The 23577-nt window shown below is 44.3% G+C and overlaps 2 protein-coding genes across 2 annotated transcripts in view; both read right to left on the bottom strand.

Annotated features, from left to right (window-relative positions):
- Positions 1-18433, bottom strand: part of ttc28 (tetratricopeptide repeat domain 28) — a 72998-nt gene extending 54565 nt beyond the window's left edge. Inside the window, exons 1-2 of the mRNA XM_076164081.1 lie at positions 18112-18433; positions 14486-14845 (exon numbers count right to left, since the gene is read on the bottom strand). Coding sequence (XP_076020196.1) covers positions 14486-14845; positions 18112-18141 — 390 coding nt within the window. The 5' untranslated portion in view covers positions 18142-18433. The remainder of the gene's footprint in view (positions 1-14485; positions 14846-18111) is intronic.
- Positions 18434-19511: 1078 nt separating this feature from the next.
- Positions 19512-23030, bottom strand: pla2g3 (phospholipase A2 group III). Its single transcript, XM_076164211.1, has 7 exons — positions 22478-23030; positions 22022-22154; positions 21779-21913; positions 21301-21689; positions 21069-21198; positions 20473-20583; positions 19512-19850 (listed from the first exon to the last, which is right to left on the bottom strand). Exons 1-7 carry the CDS (start codon positions 22977-22979, stop codon positions 19622-19624), a joined length of 1629 nt encoding a protein of 542 aa, XP_076020326.1. The 5' UTR covers positions 22980-23030; the 3' UTR covers positions 19512-19621.
- Positions 23031-23577: the final 547 nt, after the last annotated feature.

Genomic DNA, 23577 nt, shown 5'->3' on the forward strand with positions numbered 1-23577 from the left:
AGAGAGAGAGAGAGAGTATAAATTGTTTAATATAATGATATATTTAAAGCTACAGTGTGGAGCTTTTGTATGTTTTGAGGGGAAACACAACTTTTACTCTGGAACATTAACTTCTGGGGCTGCACAGAGGAGGAGGGAGTTGATCTCATTTTCACTGCGATTCCACCTCCTCTCCTGCCGCGACCATGTTTGATACATTTATCAGATATTTGCTATTTATTTAAGAGGTAAAAAATAAGGAATCAAGTGTTTTTCAGCGCCAGCATCAGATGTAATGCCACTAGCCAGCAGTCTTCCGAGGCTGGTGGGAGGTTTTGCCCATTAATCCTGGTACATTTCCTCTTTGTTTTTGCAGCAACGAGCCCTGTATCTGTGTCTGCCGTCCAATTTGTGGATTTAGATTAAATGAGATTAGACATACTTTACTTATCCTGTGTGGAATGGAGTCGTATTTCACAGACGAGAAAAACACACACACTGCAAACAAACACTGAAATAAATTGTGTGTGTGTGTGTGTGGGGGACTTGGTGTTAACATAGGAATTCTTGTCTGCATGGAGGATTTAGAGGATGAATTGATTCTAAGATCTACGTACCGCCTCACTATGGGTTTAATTTAATGCTGTATAGATAATGTTGTCAGCTCTATGTGTTTTGGAGCGATTTGGTGGAAAAAGTGGGAAATAGAGGCCCGGTGATGCGTATGTGTGTGTGTGTACTAGAGCTGACTTGGGTGTAGAGCTCTTTAAGCACAACATGTCCCACCATGGATGAGAGGCCAGCTTGTCTTAAAATGTTGAAGAACACATCAGACCTTGAACATCAAGGTAGCAGTGATGATGTAATGGCAGTGTAAGCGAGAGGGGAGGAAGAAACGAGGATGACAAACTGGCCCTCCCCCTCCGTCACTCTCCTCACTCATTAGCACCTACCAAGACCAAGACTTCAGAACTGTTTCCTCTCTGTCTATCCGATGTGAGAGCCAAGTTAAAGCGATTAAGGGAAAGAACATTTCTATCCGGAATAAATTACTGCCGACGGAGGAGTTCAGTGAGGAGATAAACCTCAGGGTCAGCACAGCACATGAATTAGTTGTGCCATTGCAGTGCCGATGCTATTTCTCCAGCGGCCATGATGAAACTAGACTCCGGTGATGTCATTTGACAAGCGAGTGATCTCAGACAGAACAATAGCAAAGGCTTTAACTTATTATGTAAGAATGATTTGCTTGATTAAGCCTCCAGGGTTCGATTTATAATGTGTACATCAGACAGGAATGGCTGATTCATCTTCAGAATGTGAGAAAAACTAGAAACAACATTTGCGCTTTGGTTTGATCAGCGGAAATACTGTGATATTCATCTTTAGAGTGCAGAAGGCCTGGATCAGCAAGCTACAGGAAGCACATTAGGACCAGCACAGCGCTTACAGCCTCCACCTATTTAACTTTACTTTAATGTGTTTCTAATTAGGACCTGCAAAATGTAAATGAGACAAATGAGTGAGTTTTATTGAGGTTCCTCCAGTACAATGAGTCACTGCATCTGGATGAGTCCTTTCTCTTTGTAGAGTCTGAGTGAGACGATTCTGAGGTCACTTGACATCATAGTGACATGTATAATAACTCAAAAACTACAATAAAAAGTGTTTGAATTATATGATGACGTAATGAATGTTAGGATGAGGAGACTTTAACACACTGTGTAAGTGGCTGGGACTTTGTTAGAGAAAGAGCTGATACGATTTTAAGTCAGGTCTGGATCAATATCTGTCATCTGTCAACCGTCGCCAATAACTCAAAACCTGAGACGCAAATCAAAATGACAGATTACAGGCATGTGCGTCCCATGATGGACTAGCAACAGGTACCACATCCTGGTATTGATCCAGATATGTATACAGCAAAATATATGTTTGGACACGGTCACATTTATGACATCACTCTACATTAAAGAATACGTTTAGAAGCATGGATCTGTCCCTATTGTATAACTGAAATCATACTGATCCAGCGTGAACAGCAGTGACGTGTGTGGCCGATGATTTTGCATATAAATACTGCATATAATTCATTATAAATCAGTCCTTGCTGTGTCAGAAAACAAGAGGTTCAGTTCATAAACCCATGAAACCCACGAGGCCAGGATGCTGTGCCTGCATTCACAATCACAATAGATGTGAACAGATGCGCTAGGACAAGTTCACGCCCGCCCAGCGCATCAGACAACAGAGGGTTCATCTGAAATCAGCACCGCAGGAACGTATCAATAATGCAGCAGCCTGGATTTCTGGTTATTTGTTTATGCTCATGGCTGATGCCGACCTCATTGTTTTTTCATGAAAACTATAAACTGCATATTTACAACCTGTTACAAGCTGCAAACAAAGCCAACACACACACATACACACACAACTGAGAGCATTAATATGCACGCCAAAGCTCTGCATCGGTGTCACAAAACGGAACAAAACTCTTTATAACTCGCACACTCGATCTTATAACACACAGCAGCACACACACTGTAATGTAAGAAAGCAGGCTGTCTGACTTGGCCGCCAGTATTTCCTTGATGAGATAATAAAGTCAACTTTGACCTCTGAACTTTGACCCTATCTTCAAAGGGCTGTGAGACATTCTTGTCAGGGAGTGTGAAAAATGAGTCTGTGCTGAATCAAATCTGTAGTTTTCTTCATCTCTGTGACCAGCATCATCACTCTGCCTCTACATGTGCCCCTACACACACACACACACACACACACGCACCATCTGTCAGGAAAGTCAATTTGATGGAGCACTTTTCGCAGCCAACATGGCTACTAAACACACACCTTGGCAATGATAAATGCAGTGGCTTGATGTGCGTGTGCATGTATGTGTGTGTGTGTGCTCACTGAACCTGCTGACATGGATTGTGCATGTGTGTGTGTGTGTGTGTGTGTGTGTGTGTGTGCGTGTGTGTGTGTATGTACACTCTCCATTTCGTGGGTTGAACACATCATTGTGCAGGGATGTTGTAATATTAACACAGATTTGTTGTGTATTATATTTTGGATACATGAACAAACCAGGTTAGATTTGGCCCACTTACATGATGTGTGTGTGTGTGTGTGTGTGTGTGTGTGTGTGTGTGTTTTTAAACGTGTCACTTCTCTACGTAACATCATTTTCTCCCTCCAACCCCATGCAGTTCTTTGGTGCCTCCTTCTTGTTGTGACTTCAGTCCTCTAACGTAAACACAGCTCGCGTCTCCAAACGTGTGTATGTCTGAACGATGACACTTCCTATTTGGAAATCCATTTGTGGCACAGCGAGGGACATTGACCCCATCTTATTCTCTCTGACCCCTGACCTCCACAAGATGACCAGCAGCTCTTCCAACAATTACAGCCCCCCTCCCCCCGCCGGGCTGATGACACCTCCCCCCTGCAGCCCCACAGTAAACAACACACCCTGGCCTTTCTGACGCCCAGACACACACAGCACAGCAGAGAGTATGACTGATCCTTATTGATTTCGTGATTACAGATCTAGCATTTATTCATTCGTATAAAACCGATTATTACTCACTTGTGCGTTTGTCATGGTTCATTTGGTTTGCACTTCACTGAGAGGTCAGAGGATAACCATGCTTCTCCCTGAATCACTTATTATCAGCTCTTGTCCTGAATCCCTGTGAGAATCTGAAGTGATAGGTGAGTAAAATGCATTTAAAATGATGTCAAATGCATTTGTGAATATAAACCTACATACATTTAGTTTCCTGTGCACAAATCTGAGATGCCCAGTTAGGGAAAAGACTAGGATATCACACTCAGACGACCAAAACCCTCATTAAAATGTTTCAGAGATGTTGAAAGCAGGTAGGAAGGGATTGGATTGGGATGTGAGAGTGGATCCTGTATGTGCGAGGGACGCTTACAAAAGAGAAATAACAGCAGGTGACATACCTGCTGTCCACTGCAGAGACACACGAGCTGTTCACACACACACACAGGTCCACAGCAAAGAGAGGCAGGCTGTGTGTGTGTGTGTGTGTGTGTGAAGCAAAGATGAATGGTCTCATTTGTACTTGGAGCCTGGAGGCCACACAGACTGATGAAGCTACACTACTGCAGACTTTATCTCACACTTAGGTCATGTCCACACTAATGTAGATACATTTGGAAATAGCTTCTCTGTGTAGCAGCTCACACCAAAACTCACCGTCCGGATCAGAACGCCACAAACGACAGCAGACAAACTGACAAACTGAAGGAATAATCCATAATGCAGATGCAGAACAGATGTTTGTCATTTAGCAGCATAAACAGAACGATTTGTCGAATATTAAACGGGGGTGTCTTTGTGAAGAGCTTCAGTAACATAGAAAACTCAAGTTCATACCAACACCAAGGCCAAACAAGCCTGATTTGTGCTGCTCACAAACCCAGACTTTGACTTACTTTCTTGACATCATCATCTTCTGAATCTATATCCATATTACTACAAGCCCATATATCAGCAGCATCTTATCTACACACTGTAGTTCTATGTTTCTAGACTTATTTGGGACAGAGCTGTCGCCACCAGGGGGTGCTGACTTCCATGCCCAGTTAAGTGCGGCTGACTTCACCTGTTGCTAGTCCATCACAGGATACACACCATGTGAACACCATAATTAGATGGGAATTTACATAAATTGACAATTGACAATGGAATCCTGTTCATTCCATCCATCCTTAGATCAAACAGAGAGTAGAACACATCTGGATGTAATGCGTAAACATACAGAATCAGAGGTGTGGGAGATCAGTTCACAACTCCTGCTTCACACTTCTACTTCTTGGATTAACATGCAGTGTAAACAAATGTACGGTGTAAATAAGGCCAAACGTTCTGCGTCACATCTGTCCTTACAACATCTGCTTTATCCTCATCCCTCCCCTCTTCTCCCATCCAGCACCTCTACCCCACTCCCCTCTCTTATAGTCAGGATAAATCAATGTTAACAGTGAACCTAGACACACACACATACACAGATATACACAGAGAGAGAGAGAGAGGGAGGAGACAGATCCTCTCCCATCTTAAGTGGTGAATCACACTTCTGCAGGTGAAGAGTTCAGAGATCAGGGAGCAGGGTACTGCTGGAGAACATGGTCACATGGGGGTGGTGGTGACAAGAGTGTGTAAAGGGGGTTTGTTCCTTTATCAGATCCTTCCAGCTGTGTATGTGTGTGTCTGTGTGTGTGTGTGTGTGTGTCTCTTCTGCTTATCTGTCCACACATGCAGTGGTTGTTCAAAAAATATCGATTCAGTAACAGATTCAAGAGCTTTTTGACATTGATCTCACTCCCCTGGAGAATTTGGCGAGAGTGGGATGTATGGGGGGGAGGGAGGGGGGGGTCGTCATCACTGTGGGACGACGACAGTGATAGGCTGATAGAATAATAAGCCCCTCAGGTTATAGGTTCAAGGTCCAATAACAGCTCATCACCTCTGGGTGTGAAGAGAGATGGAGACAACAACGCCACTTACTGAGAATGGGCGCACTCACAAGCACACACACAAATAAATGTGAGTTATCGCCACACATGTACGTTGGGTGTTTGAAACAGGTAATGATCATGTTGGGGAGATTAACATTCCAAACAAACACACACACACACTCTGGCATGTGCACCATCTCCTTTCCTCCTCTGGAAAGCAGTGATGTGTCCTAATTAACACGTCCTAACATCTGGGTCACAAGTTCCCAGAATTCTCCAGGTGAAGACACCTTCAACACCTTTGTCCTCCAAATAGAGCATAATTCATTTATGGCAACAAATCCCTTTAAATAAACAATACCAAGCAGCAAAATCAATTATTCACAAATTAATATGAAGCATTTTGCAGAGCTTTCCCGAGAGAATCCATCAGATCATTTATCTTGTTATATGGAGGAAGACACAGTCGCTACGGGAGTACAACTGAGAGCAACGGGAATAAACTCCAGTGAGAAGATGAAGTGTGTGTACATGTGTGTGTGTTGGTGATTCAAGTGTCATAATGGTCTCATCAATGCTGAATTCTCACCACAGGGGGTCAACTTGGTGTCAACAATATCTGTGTTATCATCCATCACAGATTATATTGATCCTGTTCACCCATACACACACAAGCAGGCATACAAACGCATGGAAAGACGCCATGCACACACACACACCCCCACGTACACACACATTTTAGAGTTTAAATGTTCTGCAGTCAAAGAAAATTATGGAGGAGGGGTGGATGGAAAGAGCAGACGACTGTGTGTGTGTGTGTGTGCCTGTTCTATTGGTAAGCTACACTTCCTTACCAACGAATGGCACTAATTTGATGTGTCCCTGCCTTATGGCAAGGTTGTATTAAATTGTGCAGCGTTCTGCTCTTTAACATACACTCATGTGCACACCGACACACACGGACGCTCATAAACTCATTTTTTTTGCCAACATGTGCCTGACAGGCGTGTTAGTGCAGTGTTGTGCTGTGAGCCAGCTTGGGCCCCCGGGGGCCCCTGTGAAGGTCATATTGAGGCAGCTGACATAACGCTCACCTGCCTCAGTAACACACAGCAGCACAGTGTCACAGAGACAAAGCCACTGCTCTATTTCACACAGAGAAAGCAGATTTTTAGCGTAAACATCTGATTCACATCGAAGGCTTTTCTATATGATTCTACTCTATGATCTGTTTCTGATTCTATTTAAATCCAGTAGTGTGAAAGTGCATTGATTGCGTCACATGTGAGGAGGCACCTTCATGTGTGACCATTCATCTTCATCAGTTCTGTGTGATAAACATATTATTATCATTGATTACATTTACCACAGCAGACAGAGAATTAGGCGTGTCGATGGTGGGCGTGTGTTTGTGTGGGCGTGTGTTTAAAACGTGCATATATTATAGCTGCTGATTATTCTGATTCAGGTGAGGTGTGTGTGTCTCCAGTTCAGTGGAGAATCAAGATACAATGACTGTTGAAAATGCAGTAGCAAAAAAATAATAAAAATACTTTAGTGGTTCTCAAACTGTAGCAGATGTATCACCATCATTCATTGAGAAATCAATTTTAAAGTGAAATATTTCTCAGACTGAGACTTTATTGGTTTGATGTTTTGATGTCTGAGAGTTAGAGCGACTTGCTTCATAAGATTTTTAAGAGGGTCCATTTGATGGTGGAGTTTTTATATAACAGTTCTACTTAAATTTGCTTTTTGATCCAGATGACCCCACACACACACACACACACACACACACACACACACACACACACACACACACACACACACACACACACACACACACACACACACACACACACACACACACACACACACACACACACACACACACACACACACACACACACACACACACACACACACACACACACACACACAGCGGCTGCCTGTGCAGTGATGGTTAACAAATGTGGAGTGAGACCGTGTGCTTATAACACAAGGAGATAAATGGTGAATGAGGCCTGGAACAAGAAAAATTAAATAGATTATACACATTTAAATGAAATATATAATATCTGCTCCTTCACCAATTAATTCTATGAATGAAGAGCCAATCCCTGGTGCCTCTTGAGGAGAAGTTAACATGTAAAAGCTGCATGTATGATCAGATATGTCTCTCTGCAGTTACACCAAAAAAAAAAATCACATGCAGCTTTTCAAGAGTTTCACTTAAAGCAATGAATATTTAATTTCACTCTGAATTAAAGATAAACTGGATTTCTATACAAACCAGTATGAACCCTATCTGATTATGAAATTGCTGAGTGGTGCATTCATTGATTAATCCTTTGATGCCTGCAAATTATCTGCCGCCTCCCCCCCATTCACAGGAATAATAAACAGGCACATGCAGACAGCGCTTTTATTTCTATACTTTATTTAAGCCAGGCAGTTGGTAGCACATATGCCAGGTGGAGTGGCACCATCGCCAGGCTGGCACAGAGAATGGAGCCTCTGCCAAACAGATGAGCCCATAATCGAGTCTGGTTTAATGGTGAGGAGAGCATCCACAAGCTTCACACTGGGGTTGACTTTGATAGGGATGAGTTTAGTCTTAACTGTAAGAATAGAAGTTATAACTAAATTGCCATGATCTCTTATGGGAGGCGACTAGAAACACATTTAAAAGGAATTTAGACATGAGTTCATAGTTCACATAGGAGATAGGATCCAGCTGACAAACCTGTGTTGCCATGGTGCCTGGCTATACCTCCCACTACAATGATCCATCAGCAGGAAGGATGCATTTTCATCAGCATTTGTTTGTCTGTCAGCAGAATACGTCCAAAAATAGCAGCTACACTTTCACAGAGTTTGGATTTATATTGGAGAAAACTGTTACTTGTGTAGCTGACAGAAATGCATGAACAGGCGGTTAAGTGAACAACTCTGGATAGAATTGACTCAAAGAACGCATGAATTGGACTGATTGGATGCTTGACAGTAACTGTACGCATTAATTGGCTACGTTACGCAATATTTATGAATTCTACATTTTTCTGGGTCCATTGAAGGTCAAGATGCTCTGATATTCTGTCCACAAAAAATGAATAGTAATGTTGTTGTGTATGGGGCCAGTGCTTTTCCCACCACGTCTATTTACAACCCATCCAGCTAATCACCTTGTAATTGATCACTTTCATAATGCATTGGTCTCCCGATGGTCCGACTGGAGGAAGTGATGGATGGAGAGAGACAGAGAGAGAGAGAGAGAGAGAGAAAGTCCAGCTGATGACTTACATAATGAGGAATAAGAGGATTTATGCAGCTCTGTCATTATTTGGATCGTACCCATAAAAGGAGGCAGAGATGAGGGCCGTGTGTGTATTACACACTCCTTTCACATTCCCAATCTTCTCTCCTCAGAGCTCAACCTCACACACTCCTACATACACACACACACATCCCCTAATGCTGGATGTGATTGCTCATTAACCTCTACACCCCTGACTGGAAATAGCAACACACACCCTGTTATTAGTGAGTCATTCTGTCATCCTCCTGTGTTGTATCTCTCTTCTCGCGTTCCTTCTCCCTCTCTCTCTCTTTTTCAGCATGATTACTCCCCGAGCGGCTCTGCTGAGCATCAGAGGAAACCGGGGCAACCAAGAAATCCCAATATGGACGACAAAGACAACATCTCTCCCTGCAAACGTACATAAACATGGGTTATGTGGTTGTGAATTGGTGTAATGGAGAACAGCGGAGGGGACAGCAGCTTCTGTGAAAACCTCATTTCAGGACAGTGGACACAGAACGTATCGAGACCATTAACTGCTTATTTTATGGTCAGTTTGCCTTAGACTGGGTTTATAGTCTGAGAAAGAGCCCAGACCCAAATCTTTACGCTGTGACATTCATTTTAACTCTTTCACACTCTGATAGTCATCACATCCCGTCCGACTAAGCTTTTCACTCTTTCATTATCTCACATTGCCGTTATCTAGTTTCTTCCCTTTGCAATTCTCTCTCCACAGACGGCCGAGGCACCCGGCTGTGCATAAGGAAGATGTACGAGGCAGAGATTCCCCGGGACCGCTGCTGAGACAGCAGAGCCGCTTAAGACTCCGCCTGAGTCTAAGCAGATGTCTCCTACACGCACCGTGAAGGCAGAGACATAGGAACATATCTCCCAATTAATACCAGACAATTAGGCGCAATCAAACTACTAAGCAAAATCTAAAATCAGAGCAAGCAGGAGGCCGTGAAAGAGTGTAAGAGGCAGAAGCAGCAGCTGTGTGTGACGGTACACTTTCCTCACATTGACAGATTAGATTTGAGTAAGCTGCAAGCATAAACAAAATTAATAGGATTCATTTGTCGTCTGAATATATGTGACCTGTTGATCAATTGGAGAATGAGGGAAGGTAACATGAACACGCCAGGCGGAAGGACACCTGTAGAGGGTGCTGTTTGTACACACACACACACACACACACACACACACACACACACACACACACACACACACACACACACACACACACACACACACACACACACACACACACACACACAAAAGACCAATTCGGAGCCTTTTAATCTTCCCCAAAGTGATAGAATAGTTAATAAATCCTCCCATCCAGAGGTTCTGTGTTGGCAAGTGGGAAAATTAAAACAATAAATAAACTGCAGTAAACATGAAAGAGAGAAAGAAAGGTGCAATTAAGTTACAAGATACACAATGGTGATATAATGGTGACAAAAAATAAAAAAGCTGTTGTATTGTGAAGAACCTGGAGACACTGTTGGGTGGATAAGGCCACAGCCGATATAAAGCTTTGAGTGATTGTGTTGCAAAGCCTCATGGGATGCAGGTCACGGGATCCATGGAAGAAGTGGAGCAAAGAAAAAAAAGTTGTTTGGGCTCGTTGAGGTTTTCACCGAGAGGTTCCCTGACAGAGCAGTGCTGCCCTCTAGTGGACATACTCAGTAAATGCTGCACAAGTCTCACTATTCTCTATTTAATTAATTTTGGATATTAAAACGTGAAAATTACTAAAGTTACTATGAGCAATTCTGTTGAAAATTAAAAATACAAATCATATTATTTAATTTATAGCTGCAGTGCAAACCATACTTCTTTATTTTTCTTCTTTGTTTGCAATTTCTCGGCATTTCTTTCTTTCTGTTACCTAGAGCATGTGTGTGTGTGTGTGTGTGTGTGTGTGTGTGTGTGTGTGTGTGTGTGTGTGTGTGTGTGTGTGTTTCAGCTATCCGTTTCCTGTTTCAGCAGTGGTGCGTTTCCATCACTGTTTCAGAAATCCCAGTTCCTTCTGCCTGCTCACACCAGCTTCTGATTATTTGCCCTCTTTTGTTCTGCCTCCTGGTTTAGACCGTAACACTGACTGCCTCTGAGACAATTGATTCCAGCCTGGCTCCTTGGACTCTTATCTGTTCTCTGGTACAAAACATTCCAGCTCACACTCATGTGCTTAAACGGCCCTGTTTTAGGTTTGAGGTATTTTTAATTGTGGTTCAAGTGAACAGTTTGTACCTGACTTGTACCTTTGTTCTTCTTTTATCCGTCTTGATCTAAATTTCAGTGCAAAGCCGCCATAGGTTGATCATTCACTTCCTTGCAGACAGACTCACACACTCCCCTCACATGGTCTGCACTAAGTCCTGGATTACCCCACTGACCCAGACTCTTTCTCCACGACACAATTTGGGATATGGCACCGACACACCAGAGGAGGACATTATCACAAACTCCAGGGTCAAGTCATGGGACCTTTCAATTTGTTAAACACGGGGTTGGGGTGCAAACATGGGAAGTTGAAGCTTATCTGTTAACCCCATCACATTATAACATATCGGCAAACTTTTCCACGTAGGGAAACTTCCAAACCGAGACACGCTGGGTCCTGACTTTTTTTTTCCCTGTGCACGTATACCCATAATATTTTTGCAGCATGTGGTCAGAGAGTAGTTTTTTAATGACAGGGCAGAGAGGGGAAGCCTGAGCGGTGCGGGCAGCCCCGGGCCGTCTGCGTAAACAGGCCGAGCTGGCTGCCATCTGGTTGGCTCTCACTTCAGAGCGCAGAGGGACGGGAGCCCCTTTCAGCGCCCACTGACGCTCCACACCGACTTCCAACTATAACTCACAGAGGAGACTCGGAATATAAACCTATAAAGGACGCTGCAGGAAAGTAGCATCTCATCATCAATATTATGTTTCCCTCAAATATCTAAAGGTGCCATAAACACGGTCTCCTCCTCTTACACAAGTACAAGTACAAGGTGAAGATACTATAGAGAATAAGGACTTTATAAACTCATAGTTCACAGATGATGTATTTGATTGTTGAAGATGTCAGTGCTGGGGCAGAACCGCAGTGTTTCTCCTACAACTCAACAGTGCTGGTGGCTGCTGTGCCAACAGGGGGCGCCAGAATGCCAGAAAATGGTCTTGTTATGGAAATACTGCTGCCTTGGTTAAGTAAGTAAGTAATCTATGTCAAGAAATGAGCAGCTCAGTGCAAAATATATGAGAAAGACTCAAGCTACAGTGGAGGAAGAAGGAAATAGCTTCTAAATATGAGCTGACCTTTGGCATTACTGCACAAAACCATTTATAAAAAGACAAACCAGTGCATTTTGAGCTTTGCAAGGCGTCTTTCTGACCTGAAAGTTCTCAGTATAGACGCATACTGTCAGATGAAAGTGCTCCACGTTTGGCTTTAAGCCTCAAACACCTGCTGCAATGTTGACTCCTGCACCTCCTCTCTTCTGGGACACAAGACAACTAAAGACGTCTTCATCTGCGGGACCCACCAGTGTGTGTGTGAGTGTGTGGAGAGGTTTTCCCAGAGCACGGGCGTCTGAATGAATAAATGCACCTGTGTGGGGGAAGAAAGCCTCTTTGAAACCCAATAACAACGTGACAAAAACACCCAGAGAGTGTCTGTGCAGGCAACAACACTCTGAAGGAGAGAAAATAAAGGCTTAATAAAGCGTCCTGCCACTGTTTTACTTCTATGATGTGACTTCATTTGAATCACAAAGACACAAAAGGCTTTCTAAAGCTTCAGACTGAATGCAGCGACGAAAAGATAAAAGCTGCAAAAACACACCAGAACGCTAAATGGAGATGAGCTTGGTGGTTTTTGTGCCGTGCCCTCCAGATGCCCACAGCTAAGAGTGTGTGACTTCTGCCCAGTTACACCCATCTGTTCCCACGACACACTCACTTAGGTGTTTTTGTGCGAGTGTGTGTCTCTGTGTGTGTGTGTGTGTGTGTGTGTGTGTGTGTGTGTGTGTGTGTGTGTGTGTGTGTGTGTGTGTGTGTGTCTGTGTTTGGGCTTGTTGTGCCAACAGAAAAGTCGACAGGAGCAACAGTGGGACAAACTGTGGGAGGCCGACAGAAAAGAAGGAAATAAGGAAGAAAAGAGACGAGGGCGCAGCGGTAAAAGAGAGAACTCATGCAGAAGTAAGCGTCACCCTCTGAGGGCTCGCTCTCATTTCGACTTCATTAGTCTCGACCTTCCCTTTGACCCGCAGCGAATGGTGCAGCAGGCCCACGGCTATGACACCGCCACTGTGCGAGTCACACAAACGCAAATTCCCTGAGCGCACACACACGTACACACACACACAAACGCACATTCGCAGACAAAAAGAGGAATGCTGCTTCTGTTATTGTCTTCAAGTGCCAAACTCGGTCCAAGGCCTGCTCTGGCTTTCAAAAACAAAATAACAGCCATGCAAAGCTTCCACACGCACACACACACATATACAGTATACACACACACAAATACACACACAGAGACACACACCCAAAGCACCACTTCCGTCCATTCTCTAACACAGAGAGAGGAAGTGGAGTGGAGCTGGCCCGGCCCCAGTCGTCCCAGACAGAAGCAGCCTGACAAACTGGGTCTTCGCCCGCTCGCCTCTCTGAATGGCTTTAAAACACTCGGCCCCGTCTCTGTAATCACTCCACCGGCCTTCACACCCGGCCGGTCCGACTAAAGAGCCACTTAGAGCTTTCAAACAGCCACTGGACAATTGAAAGCGTATTGTGTGATGCTAAACCTTATCATCTTGAAGTCTAATGACGTGTAGTTGTGGTAGGTATGTCATTAGGCGGAGATAGACGTCTGTGCTGTCCGTTTTAAATACACTTGTCAAATAAAATAAGAATACACAGCACAAGTATAACATTATAGTGTACAAGCAGGACATGTGGACTGTGGGATGTAAATGAGGGGTTTGCGTTCAGTTGCTGTCCACTGGTAACAAACAAAGTGCAACAAAACAAACCATCTGACAGGATCGGGGTCAGTGAAGAGGAGGAATGAGAACCCTTCTGACCAGCACACAGCTTAAAGAGGGCTGAAGACACTAAAAGCTATTTTCCACCGCAGCGGCAAATCGTGCCGCCTGATGCCAAGCCAGCTGCCCGCTTCCACTCTGGACTCCTCAGTTTTCTGCTGCTGCTGCTTTGAAGCGAAGGCCAAAGTGCCGCGCTGTAGCCATCGACTCAAACATGTGTCCACATGACGAGTGACAGCCGGGGGGTGGCAAAGAGAGAGAGGGAGGGGGGCCATGTTTGATTCCTACAGGACAGACACAGATCATGGACCACAAAAGCTTCTCTATCAGCCTCTCTATCTGGAGACATCAGACACTGAGAGCCAATCGCAGGTCACCTCCTTATCTAGATAACCAGGACTGATGTTAACGCTTGATGCTGCTGATGATAAATCTGCCATATTAAGGGAGGTTCCGTTTCCATGGAAACCTACACACACATGTTTGGTTTGGTACAGTTCAAGAGAATCCAGCTAGAATTCACCAAAATACAGTCTAAGCTACTGAACTGATCGATACTAACATCCACTCACTCTCCATCCAACCCACAGCAACAATCATCAAAAGCTCATTTGCAGTGCGGTGAGAGATGGAGGCGTGAGGGTCAGTGAGGGTCAGCGAGGGTTCAGCGTCTCACCTTAGGCCATTTGGGGTTGATGAGTCGTGCTTTGATGGCATCGTCCAGCGCAGTGTTGTACTGGCCCAGGCGGAGGTACGCTGCAGAGCGGTTGCTGTACAGGATGCAGTTTTGGGGGTCGGCGGTCAGCGCCTCGCTGTAGAGATTCACCGCCAGGCCGTACTCCCCCTGTTGGCAGGCCTGGTTACTGCGACGGACGCGCTCCAGGAATTCGGCCTTACTCAAGCCAGGACCGGAGACGGACGGGTGCTCTGCTTTTCTCGCCACCTGAAGAGACGAGATGACAGGAGAGGGATAGGAGGGAGGTGAAGAGGGGGGGTCGGTGGTTCTGCTGGCAGAGCGAGAACCAAACAGAGAGAACTGAGGAGGAGGAGGAAGGGAGGAGGAGAGAGGACACAGGTAAACAGATTACATTTCAGAGTTCTATAAACACACATTATTGTCTATGATCTGAGGGAAATAACCTTGTATGCTTTTGTCTTCTGTTCTGAACAGTCAGAAGAACAACTTATCAAACACACAATTCACTCCACAGAACAGCACAAAACCTGCAGCAGCCTGGTTCTCGTGATTGCACACTCTCTCTTTATGCATGGAAACAGTTTGACTCCTCAGAGAGAGAGAGAGAGAGAGAGGGAGGCAGACAGAGAGTCACACAGTCAGATGAGGCCTCTGTTCTTCTCATTCAGTTTTTTTTGTCACACCCGTTGGAGCTTCGTGTAAAATGTGAACGTTGAGGTTTGTTCTCTGCTCCAGCTTGAAAGTTAAAAAAGCTGCCTCCCTCCCTGATCTGGTGTTTCCAAATTTGTCTTTTCACCAGAGCGTATACCAAGGCATTCATTATCTCTCTCCCTCTCTTTCTCTCCCTCTCTCTCTCTCTCTCTCTCTCTCTCTCTCTCTCTCTCTCTCTCTCTCCCCTCTCTGCCCTCATCGTCTGCCCCCTTTCTACTGAATGGTTGGGAACTAATTAAGTTGGGGAGCAGAGACCGTTCCAATCTCTTGCTCAGCCTCTATAAACCTGGTTAACCTTCCCGAATCCACATCCTCCCCACCAACCACTGATCAATCAACCATAACATCACCACATTCGTCCTCCCATCCATCCTTCCCACTAGTTCAACCTCCAACATTTCCTCTGCATAGTCCAACTAGTCAGTATTTATCTCATTGTAGTAAGTTTTCCGTGCACTGAAGTAATATATTAGTAAACCTATAAACACATTTCTGGATGTGTAATACAGGTGTGTGTCAACTTGTTTAGCAGACTCTGGTGTTGCTCTTATGTCATATTCAGTCAATAGTTATTGTTGTGCCATGTTGCTATGAAAGCGTGAGTCCAGGTCTTATATAAGCATCAGCCTGTTGAAAGAGTTACCAGGGCGCTGTTTGCTGAAATAAACAGCTATGGTACAGAGCTGAGAGGAAAAGCTCTAAGCCTGTTAGTGTTCAACCAGAACACTGTGAAGCAACCAGAGAACAACCAGGGACAACAGCAGGACAGAACCAGGACACACACACACACACACACACACACACACACACACACACACACACACACACACACACACACACACACACACACACACACACACACACACACACACACACACACACACACACACACACACACACACACACACACACACAGGGGTGAGGACAGGTGAGGACAACCACACAGCAGGAAACAATCAGGTAATCAGGAAGTCAAGTCCAATACACACAACTGAAACTACTACAAAATAAAACAGGAAGTAACAAGAACACAAAAGCACAGGATCACAACAGAAGGGTGAGAAATGGACTTTAGTTCTACTCCTGAACACATACGACCCCATTAAGCGTCTCTATGTACTTCAAGAGGGATTTGCCACATAGTTTGAGAACCCCTGGCCCATAGCTTTGCAGAAGTAAGTGTGTGTTGGGATTTGACTCTTTTAGTGATGTAAGTGTAAAGACCTGGATGATTTATTTGACCTTTACACTTTTAAAAGCTCCACAGCTGTGCCAAAGACGCTGAACAGATTACTTTATAAACACACACACACACAACTTAACAGAATACTGTACCTAACTGTACAAACACTTGGTCCAAACCGCACACACTGCATCTTGAATGAAGCATTTCAGGCCACAGAAGAGTTCTTGATTGTGTAATTAAAAATCTGCTTGATCAGGCTTTGCTTTATGGCACCACCTGCCTGTGTTGTTTAATCTACCTGTAGCTTCTTATTAATGATGTTTCACTGTGGTGGGCAGTCACACGCAGGCACACATACACTCTTTCTCTCTCTCTCTCACACACACACTCTTAACAGCTGACACTAACACTAACTCACCCAGCCGGATATTTTTTACTGAAGGTCTGTTATCATCAGCCTTGTTGCTGCGTACAGTGTGTATCTGCTGGGTTACATTGCTACACAACAAACACTGAAAATGTGTAATTTGGGGTGTGTGTGTGTGTGTGTATGAGTTTGTATTAGACTAACTGCACTGCTCCTTCTCACACTTACACACAAGAAAGGACCAAAAACAAAAAGACAGGAAGACAACATGCATATCCTGTTTCTTCCAGGATTGCACACACACACATACACACACACACACACTTGCTCCGTTTCTAGCCTTACTACTCCCAGCCCCCTTTTCATCATAGGTCAAAGGGAGTGCATTCCTAAGGGAACAACAGAGACCAACACTGAATATGTGAGACAGAGACCATGAGGGGGGGAGAGAATACCTGAGAGAGGAAATTGTGTCCCTGAACGCCTCTCTTTGATCTCTTCATTATAAGTCATAGAGTGCGTGAGCTATGAGATGCAGAGCCACCATCTCATCAGTCAAACTCTAACATAGTCTTTTATTCACTTTTACCAGTATGATGTTTACCTTTATTTGATTGCTGAGGCACTTTGGCTCAGTTATAAACGATACAAACGTTGGATATATTATTAGTAGGATCAGTATTGCTCTTAACTAGGACTTCTCTCTTTGCTTTACTGCCTCACAACTGGTGGAACAGAATTGGAATGTTCTGATTTAGTTGATAAGAATGAATTAAACTGTTTGATTGAAGGCCGTGTGCGTTACACATTGTTGTCCAGTGAGGCGCACACATTGTTCACGTTTGGTTCCATCCTTTCAACTGCCAAAGTCATTTATCACTTCATCTTAAGTCAGCTGGTTTTCGACCTCACTTCAATGCTGCTAATTCCATGCAGGAGCTCTGCAGCAAGGATGAGGTCACTGCTTTATGTCTATATTCATATCAATATACAATTTTAAGACCAGCTAGTCATAATTTGTTGTAAACTGGGTGGGGGTGGGGAGGGGGGGCAGTTGTTTAAGTCTACTGAGGGCCCCCCCAAAAACGCTAGAGCCGCCACTGAGGTGAGACATGAGCTCCAACCAGTAACGTCACAATAAATCATCTCCTGAAGGATGGAAACTCTGATCGGCCTGTTTGTCTCATAAGCAGCACATTGATCTCGCTGCTGCTCAGATCCACACGGAGCAGGAAACCCTCCAGCTCCTCCTCCTCCACACACACACACACACACACACACACACACACACACACACACACACACAACTTTTTCTTTTTCTGCCTTTTTTCTTTTCCTTACCTTGTCTTTCCTCGGTCTTGGCTTCTCCATCCCGCTCTCTCTTCTCGATCAGCTCCAAACTTTCATCCTATACAGCAACAGTGAGGGACGACGGGGAAACCTTCGCCTCCATGCAGAATCAGACTCCGCCGCTGTGTAACAGGCTGTGAGATCTGCCGCGATCGACTCTGTGCGGATCGAAGTGCTGCTCGGGATCCTGCAAAAGTTTTCCTTAAGGAAAGTCCGCGCACAGTAACTGCGCCATGTTCCCTGGTCCGCTCCTCTCCTCACAGCGGAGTGAGTCCGGTGAGAGGCGGGGATCCGGCGGCTCCATGGCTGCTGCCTTCAGCTGGGTTTCAATTACTCTGCATGACATCAGAGGGGAGTTGAGTTACCTGACAGCTATTCATTACCACATTTACACAATGTTACTAAGTTACGCCGAAGAGGAGTGACGCTGAAGCCATGTGCTGTTTTACGACATAGGGGCGGACTTTACCGCAAGGAATTTTATTATTATTATTATTATTGTTATTATTATTATTATTATTATTATTGAAAACAAGCACCCTTATTTTATTGGAATGTATTAAGTTGGCATGTCTTAGGTTGTTTCAATTTAAGGTTATTCTATTCCCTTATGCATAAATAAATAAATAAATCCTGACTGACTGTGGATCTGGATTTCATCACACACTCAAGGACATATTTGGGTTTATAAAACATGAAAAGGAAATCGCATTAAACAATTAACATAAGCATTAACACATAAAATGTTGTGAAATGTGTTGAGAAAAAAGAAAATGAGAAATAAGTCAGTAATATGTTTTTTAAGTAATGGGCTTTATTTCATCGGTGTGTGATGAGAATAAAAGTATTTTCTCTCTTAAAAGTGGTTCTGTGTTTTATACCCAAAATGCTTTAACATAGTTGTTCCGGTAGGGGGCACTAGAATCAGCTTGATCCTTGACGGGAAAACGGTGGATTTGATTGTGTGTTTTGTTTAGTTTGGAATGATCACAGCTACGATATTATTTTATACTTTTATCAACTTTCCTAAAAAGGGAAAACGTACAATAAATACTACATATTGATTAGCGTACAGTACATTTCATACAGTTCTATTTTGGAAACGTAAACATTTAAACCAGACATGAGATTGGTCTCCACATCATATATCAACATATTTCACCTCTCTTTTCATATATACAGATATTTACACAAAATACGTTTTCATTTTTCAGTCTAAAATATGTTTCTGTTGAATAATATTTACAGATTTTGAATGTAACGCAGAAATAAACAACACAGCTTTTTACAAATACAAATAATTGGGAGTTCATCTGATCTATGGAGATAAATTCAGATTCGAAACAAAGATCAATTCCAGCTAAATGTATTATATTTTCAGCTGGCAGCTCTATTCAATTGATGAAAAAAAAAAAAGGGGCCTGAATTGTTTTCTTTGCTGTCGATCATTGATGCAGTAAGTGTAAACATATACAGTAGTGTAACAGTGTTGTTGGTGTGTTCAGATGAGCCTCGTCCCTCTTTGCTCAGGTTGGTGGTTCTGGTCTCTCCTGGTCATTCGGAGACACAGTTTGTGCATCCTGACAGCGCGGTCTCTTCTCTTGGCTCTCTTGGAGTTTGGCTTTCTGAGTTTCTGAGTAATTTCCTGAGGGTGGCGCTGTCCCTCCATGTCAGTACCACCCTTCTGATGCAGATGTGGAAGGCCCGGTTTGATCAGAGCATCTGTACAGCTGTTAAACAGAGAAACACATCTGTAATCTACAAAACTATGTAGCTTTGTCGCATCTTAAAACATCATTGGTTTGCTTTAAATTTGATTATAATAGACAATTTGATTCATGCTTTGTTATCTTTGGTCTGAATCAGGGACACAACTGTGACAATGTTGCATTCGCTGCACAATTCAGTTTGGTTTAACACAGGAACAAAATCAAGTCAAATCAAAATAAAGTATAAATACATCAAAAAGGTCAGAATAACATGGAACAAAGACACAATCTGCATAATTTACTCCCCATAATTATTATATGTCAAAGATCAAACACAGTAGTAGTTTACACTTAATCACATGTAACCGTTCCCAGTTCTAGATTTATTGTAGGTGGTTTGGAAGTCGTGATGTTTGAGCCGTAAACAAAACCCCTCCAGAGTGAGTCACTCTTGATTACAGTGTTCAGACCTGAAATGAACCGTACTGAGGAGGCCTGACTGAACCCGACCAGACCAACCAGGTGATGGCTTGTGGGTGAGATTGTACTATTTGTCCAGCAGCTGAAGCAATGTAGCTTTAAAGCAGGGCAAAGCAAATGCGTCTGTGTGTGTGTATGTGTGTGTATTTGTGTTCCCACTCACATTTTCCCAGATGTGCACTCCTGTGGCAAGAAGCAGGACTGAGACACATGTTCCTGTAGCAACGCCTGCACTTTGCTCAGTCGTCTCTGCTCAGCCAAATTCTGAAACAGCCTGAGAAGACAGACGAGGACTTCAGAAACCAAAACAGTTCGGCATCAGAAATCTGCAGCGTTTTTTGTGCTGATTTGTGCGATTTGGCCTGCAAATGTACGATTAAGACAATGTGGACAGTTTGAATTTGATTTCTGTGCACATCTAAAGAGCCAGAGTAGACTTTTTCTTATGTAACGGTGCGACTCGGCGGCGTGTGGCCTAGTTCATGTGTTATGAAACATCACACCATGTCTGGCCCGTCTGGCTTTGTAGACATTTTGACTGAAATTAGGGTGCGTGCACTATTATCACAACGCTTCTATGTGCTCTGCTAGGGTGGCACGGTCAATATTTACCCCCAGGTCAAATACATTTGCAGAGACTAGACGAATCATGATGCAATCCAATATCGGTTGTTCTGATTGTTGTTCCCAAATGAAGATTGGGAACATTGTCATTAGCAGAGCATCTTTTTAAATAAGGGTTGGTTGTTGGTTCTTTACCTGGAGGTGCAGTTGCAGTGGTAGAGAGTTCGGATTTCTGGATTGTGGAGGCCGAATCTCTTCTGCTGGGGAAGGATCTTGTATCTGCACTGGTCCAGATCCTTGTAGATATCACAGGATGCTTTCTTGTCTATGGAGGAGAAACATAGAGGGAGGATGCAGTCAGTCCAGTAACGTTTGGAGGATAAAGTGACAGCAGCGTGAGCGATATGGAGACATAACGTGTAAATACCAGCGATATTGGTGTCTTGCTCGGGCAGAGTTGGACCGCTCGATAGGCTGGATTCAGGTTGGTATGCAGAGGTGACAACACCTTTGGTAGGCATGGGCACCTCCAGTTCATTGTTGTTGTTGTTGTTGTCAGGGACAGATTGCGTCACCTTCTGCCATGTTTTGTCTCCAGCAGTGGTGGGGATGAAAGTGGGAGAGGTTGAACTCACTGAGGCAGTCAGAGTTGTGGATGCTGAACCTGAGATGCTGGTGATGGTGGTGACCTGGGCTGGAGATGAGACAGTGGTGCCGGTGGTCTGGTTGGTCTGGTTCACACCGATCTCTGATGATGTCACATAAAGTGTGGGTGGATGGAGCTCAGCGTATAGAGCCATTTTCATCTCGTTACACCTGAAACATTCAATCGGGTGAATTAATTCTATAAAACAACATTAAGCTCATGTTGGACCTTTATAATAATAGATGGAGCTTTCACTTACATTCCAAACCAGTTCCTTTCTGTACACTGGAGTCGCTGGGAGAATTCAAAGCAGTACAGGTTCAGCAGGTTAAAGAAAGTATAGCCCACGACGTCTGAGATGCTGTCCTCCGCCTCCATCAGACAACTACGGAACCTAAAACATGAGTCCAGTGCATTAAAAATCCATAATAAATCAATTGTATTGGAATGTATGGTGTGTGTGTGTGAGTGTTGCTCTCTGGTGCATAATACTACTACCTACTTGTTATCGCAGTCACAATGAGACATGGTGAAGATGTGGCTGTTGAAGACGCCGAAGTTAGAGTCAAAGGACAGGATGGTGTCCTTGCATTGGTCGTGCTCACGGCAGCAACTGTCTGTCTCTGCAAAGACCCCTGGAGCGAGAGAGAGAGAGAGAGAGAGAGAGAGAGAGAGAGAGAGAGAGAGAGAGAGAGAGAGAGAGAGAGAGAGAGAAAGGGAGAGGGAGAGGGAGAGGGAGAGAGAGAGGAGGAAGGTGTTTCATTACAACCTGTTTTATGACAAATGCATGAGACAAAGGGGGGACAAATCATAAATAAAAGGGTTTAAAATGATCCTTTTTGTTGGATTCTGAATGTTAACTTAATGTGATTCCTGCTGCTTTACACTCCCTTGTTGTAAGTTATGGCCCCTAACTAATGTGCTTTTATAATAACAGAAGAGGATCAAATGGATTTACCCAGATCTGCATAGGATGTCGCCTTGTTGCCAGACCCGCACCAGAGGGTGCCAGGTACGATGAAACCCCGCTTTACCCGCTTCCTGCTCCCCTCCTCCGTCCGGTCAGGCGGGGGAGCACCGGCGCTCCTGACTGGCCTCCTCCCTCTGCGCTCTCCGGCGCTTGGAGAGGACATGGACACGCACGGAGACTCGTCTGTCCCCAGCAGGGCGTGTAGGTTGAGGTGTTCATCCGGGTGATCGGAGAACTGCCGGCACGCAGAGAAATACTCCCGCACCACCGCCGCGTCGTCGCTCCAAGCGCAGCCGAGCAAAGCGCGCTCCCCCGCCGACCAGGTGCTGTGGTACAGCCTCAGGGATGGAGACGTCCGGAGGAAACTGTAATGGACATCTTGGTTTGATGAGACTTTAGTCCACCTGCAGAGGACAGTAGCTTCAGTGGCTCTGCATCTCAGGAGACAAGAGGCCAAAATAACGGCAACAAGAGGAGCGATGTGCGCCATGATGCCCAAAAGGATCCGAGAAAGTGATCCAACTGGAATCGGCGTCCAAATGATGACTTGACTCCCCAGGGTGAGAACTTAATGACTGATGGGCAGACAGGGTTGGTTTTTAAATGAAAGGGGGGGGAGGAAGAGAGGGGGGGCGGGGGTTTCCCAGCTGAGCTTTATAGTGATAACAGCGTCCAAATCAAATGACCTTTGAGTGCAGCCTCCACACACACACACACACACACCCTCTCTCTCTCTCTCTCTCTCTCTCTGTGTCCCCCCATCTCTCATCCCCCCTGCTCTCACCCCTCTCTTCCTCTCTTTCTCTCGCTCTACTACACACAGCAAACACCCAAACACCCATATTGACATCATTGACAGATACACACACACAAGCCAAACAACGTTTCAGGTTTCATTCAGGTGGGACTTATCAGGATCAGGTCATCATGATTGCAAGTTGTGGCCTGAGTTCAAACTCAAGTGCAGAGGAGCCACATTCTAAAGTTAGAGTTGTTAATGTGATTGTAGATTTTCAAGTTTGTTTTGTTGATCATCTCTGCTTTCAGATATTAAACGTTATATCTAATATCCTGTCAATCAGTGTGTT

This window comes from Genypterus blacodes, unplaced genomic scaffold (genome assembly GCF_046128005.1).
Source record: "Genypterus blacodes isolate CSIRO-AG114 ecotype Tasmania unplaced genomic scaffold, CSIRO-AGI_Gbla_v1 ptg000133l_1, whole genome shotgun sequence".
In the NCBI taxonomy this organism is placed as follows: Eukaryota; Metazoa; Chordata; class Actinopteri; order Ophidiiformes; family Ophidiidae; genus Genypterus; species Genypterus blacodes.

Bases quoted from the DNA above. Each gene is read 5' to 3' on its own strand.
- pla2g3 (XM_076164211.1), bottom strand. From the start codon at position 22,979: ATGGCGCACATCGCTCCTCTTGTTGCCGTTATTTTGGCCTCTTGTCTC. The intron at 22,155-22,477 runs GTAAATCCATTT...CTCTCGCTCCAG, and splicing joins GACATCCTATGCAGATCTGG to GGGTCTTTGCAGAGACAGAC. The intron at 21,199-21,300 runs GTATTTACACGT...TCTCCTCCATAG, and splicing joins GCAAGACACCAATATCGCTG to ACAAGAAAGCATCCTGTGAT.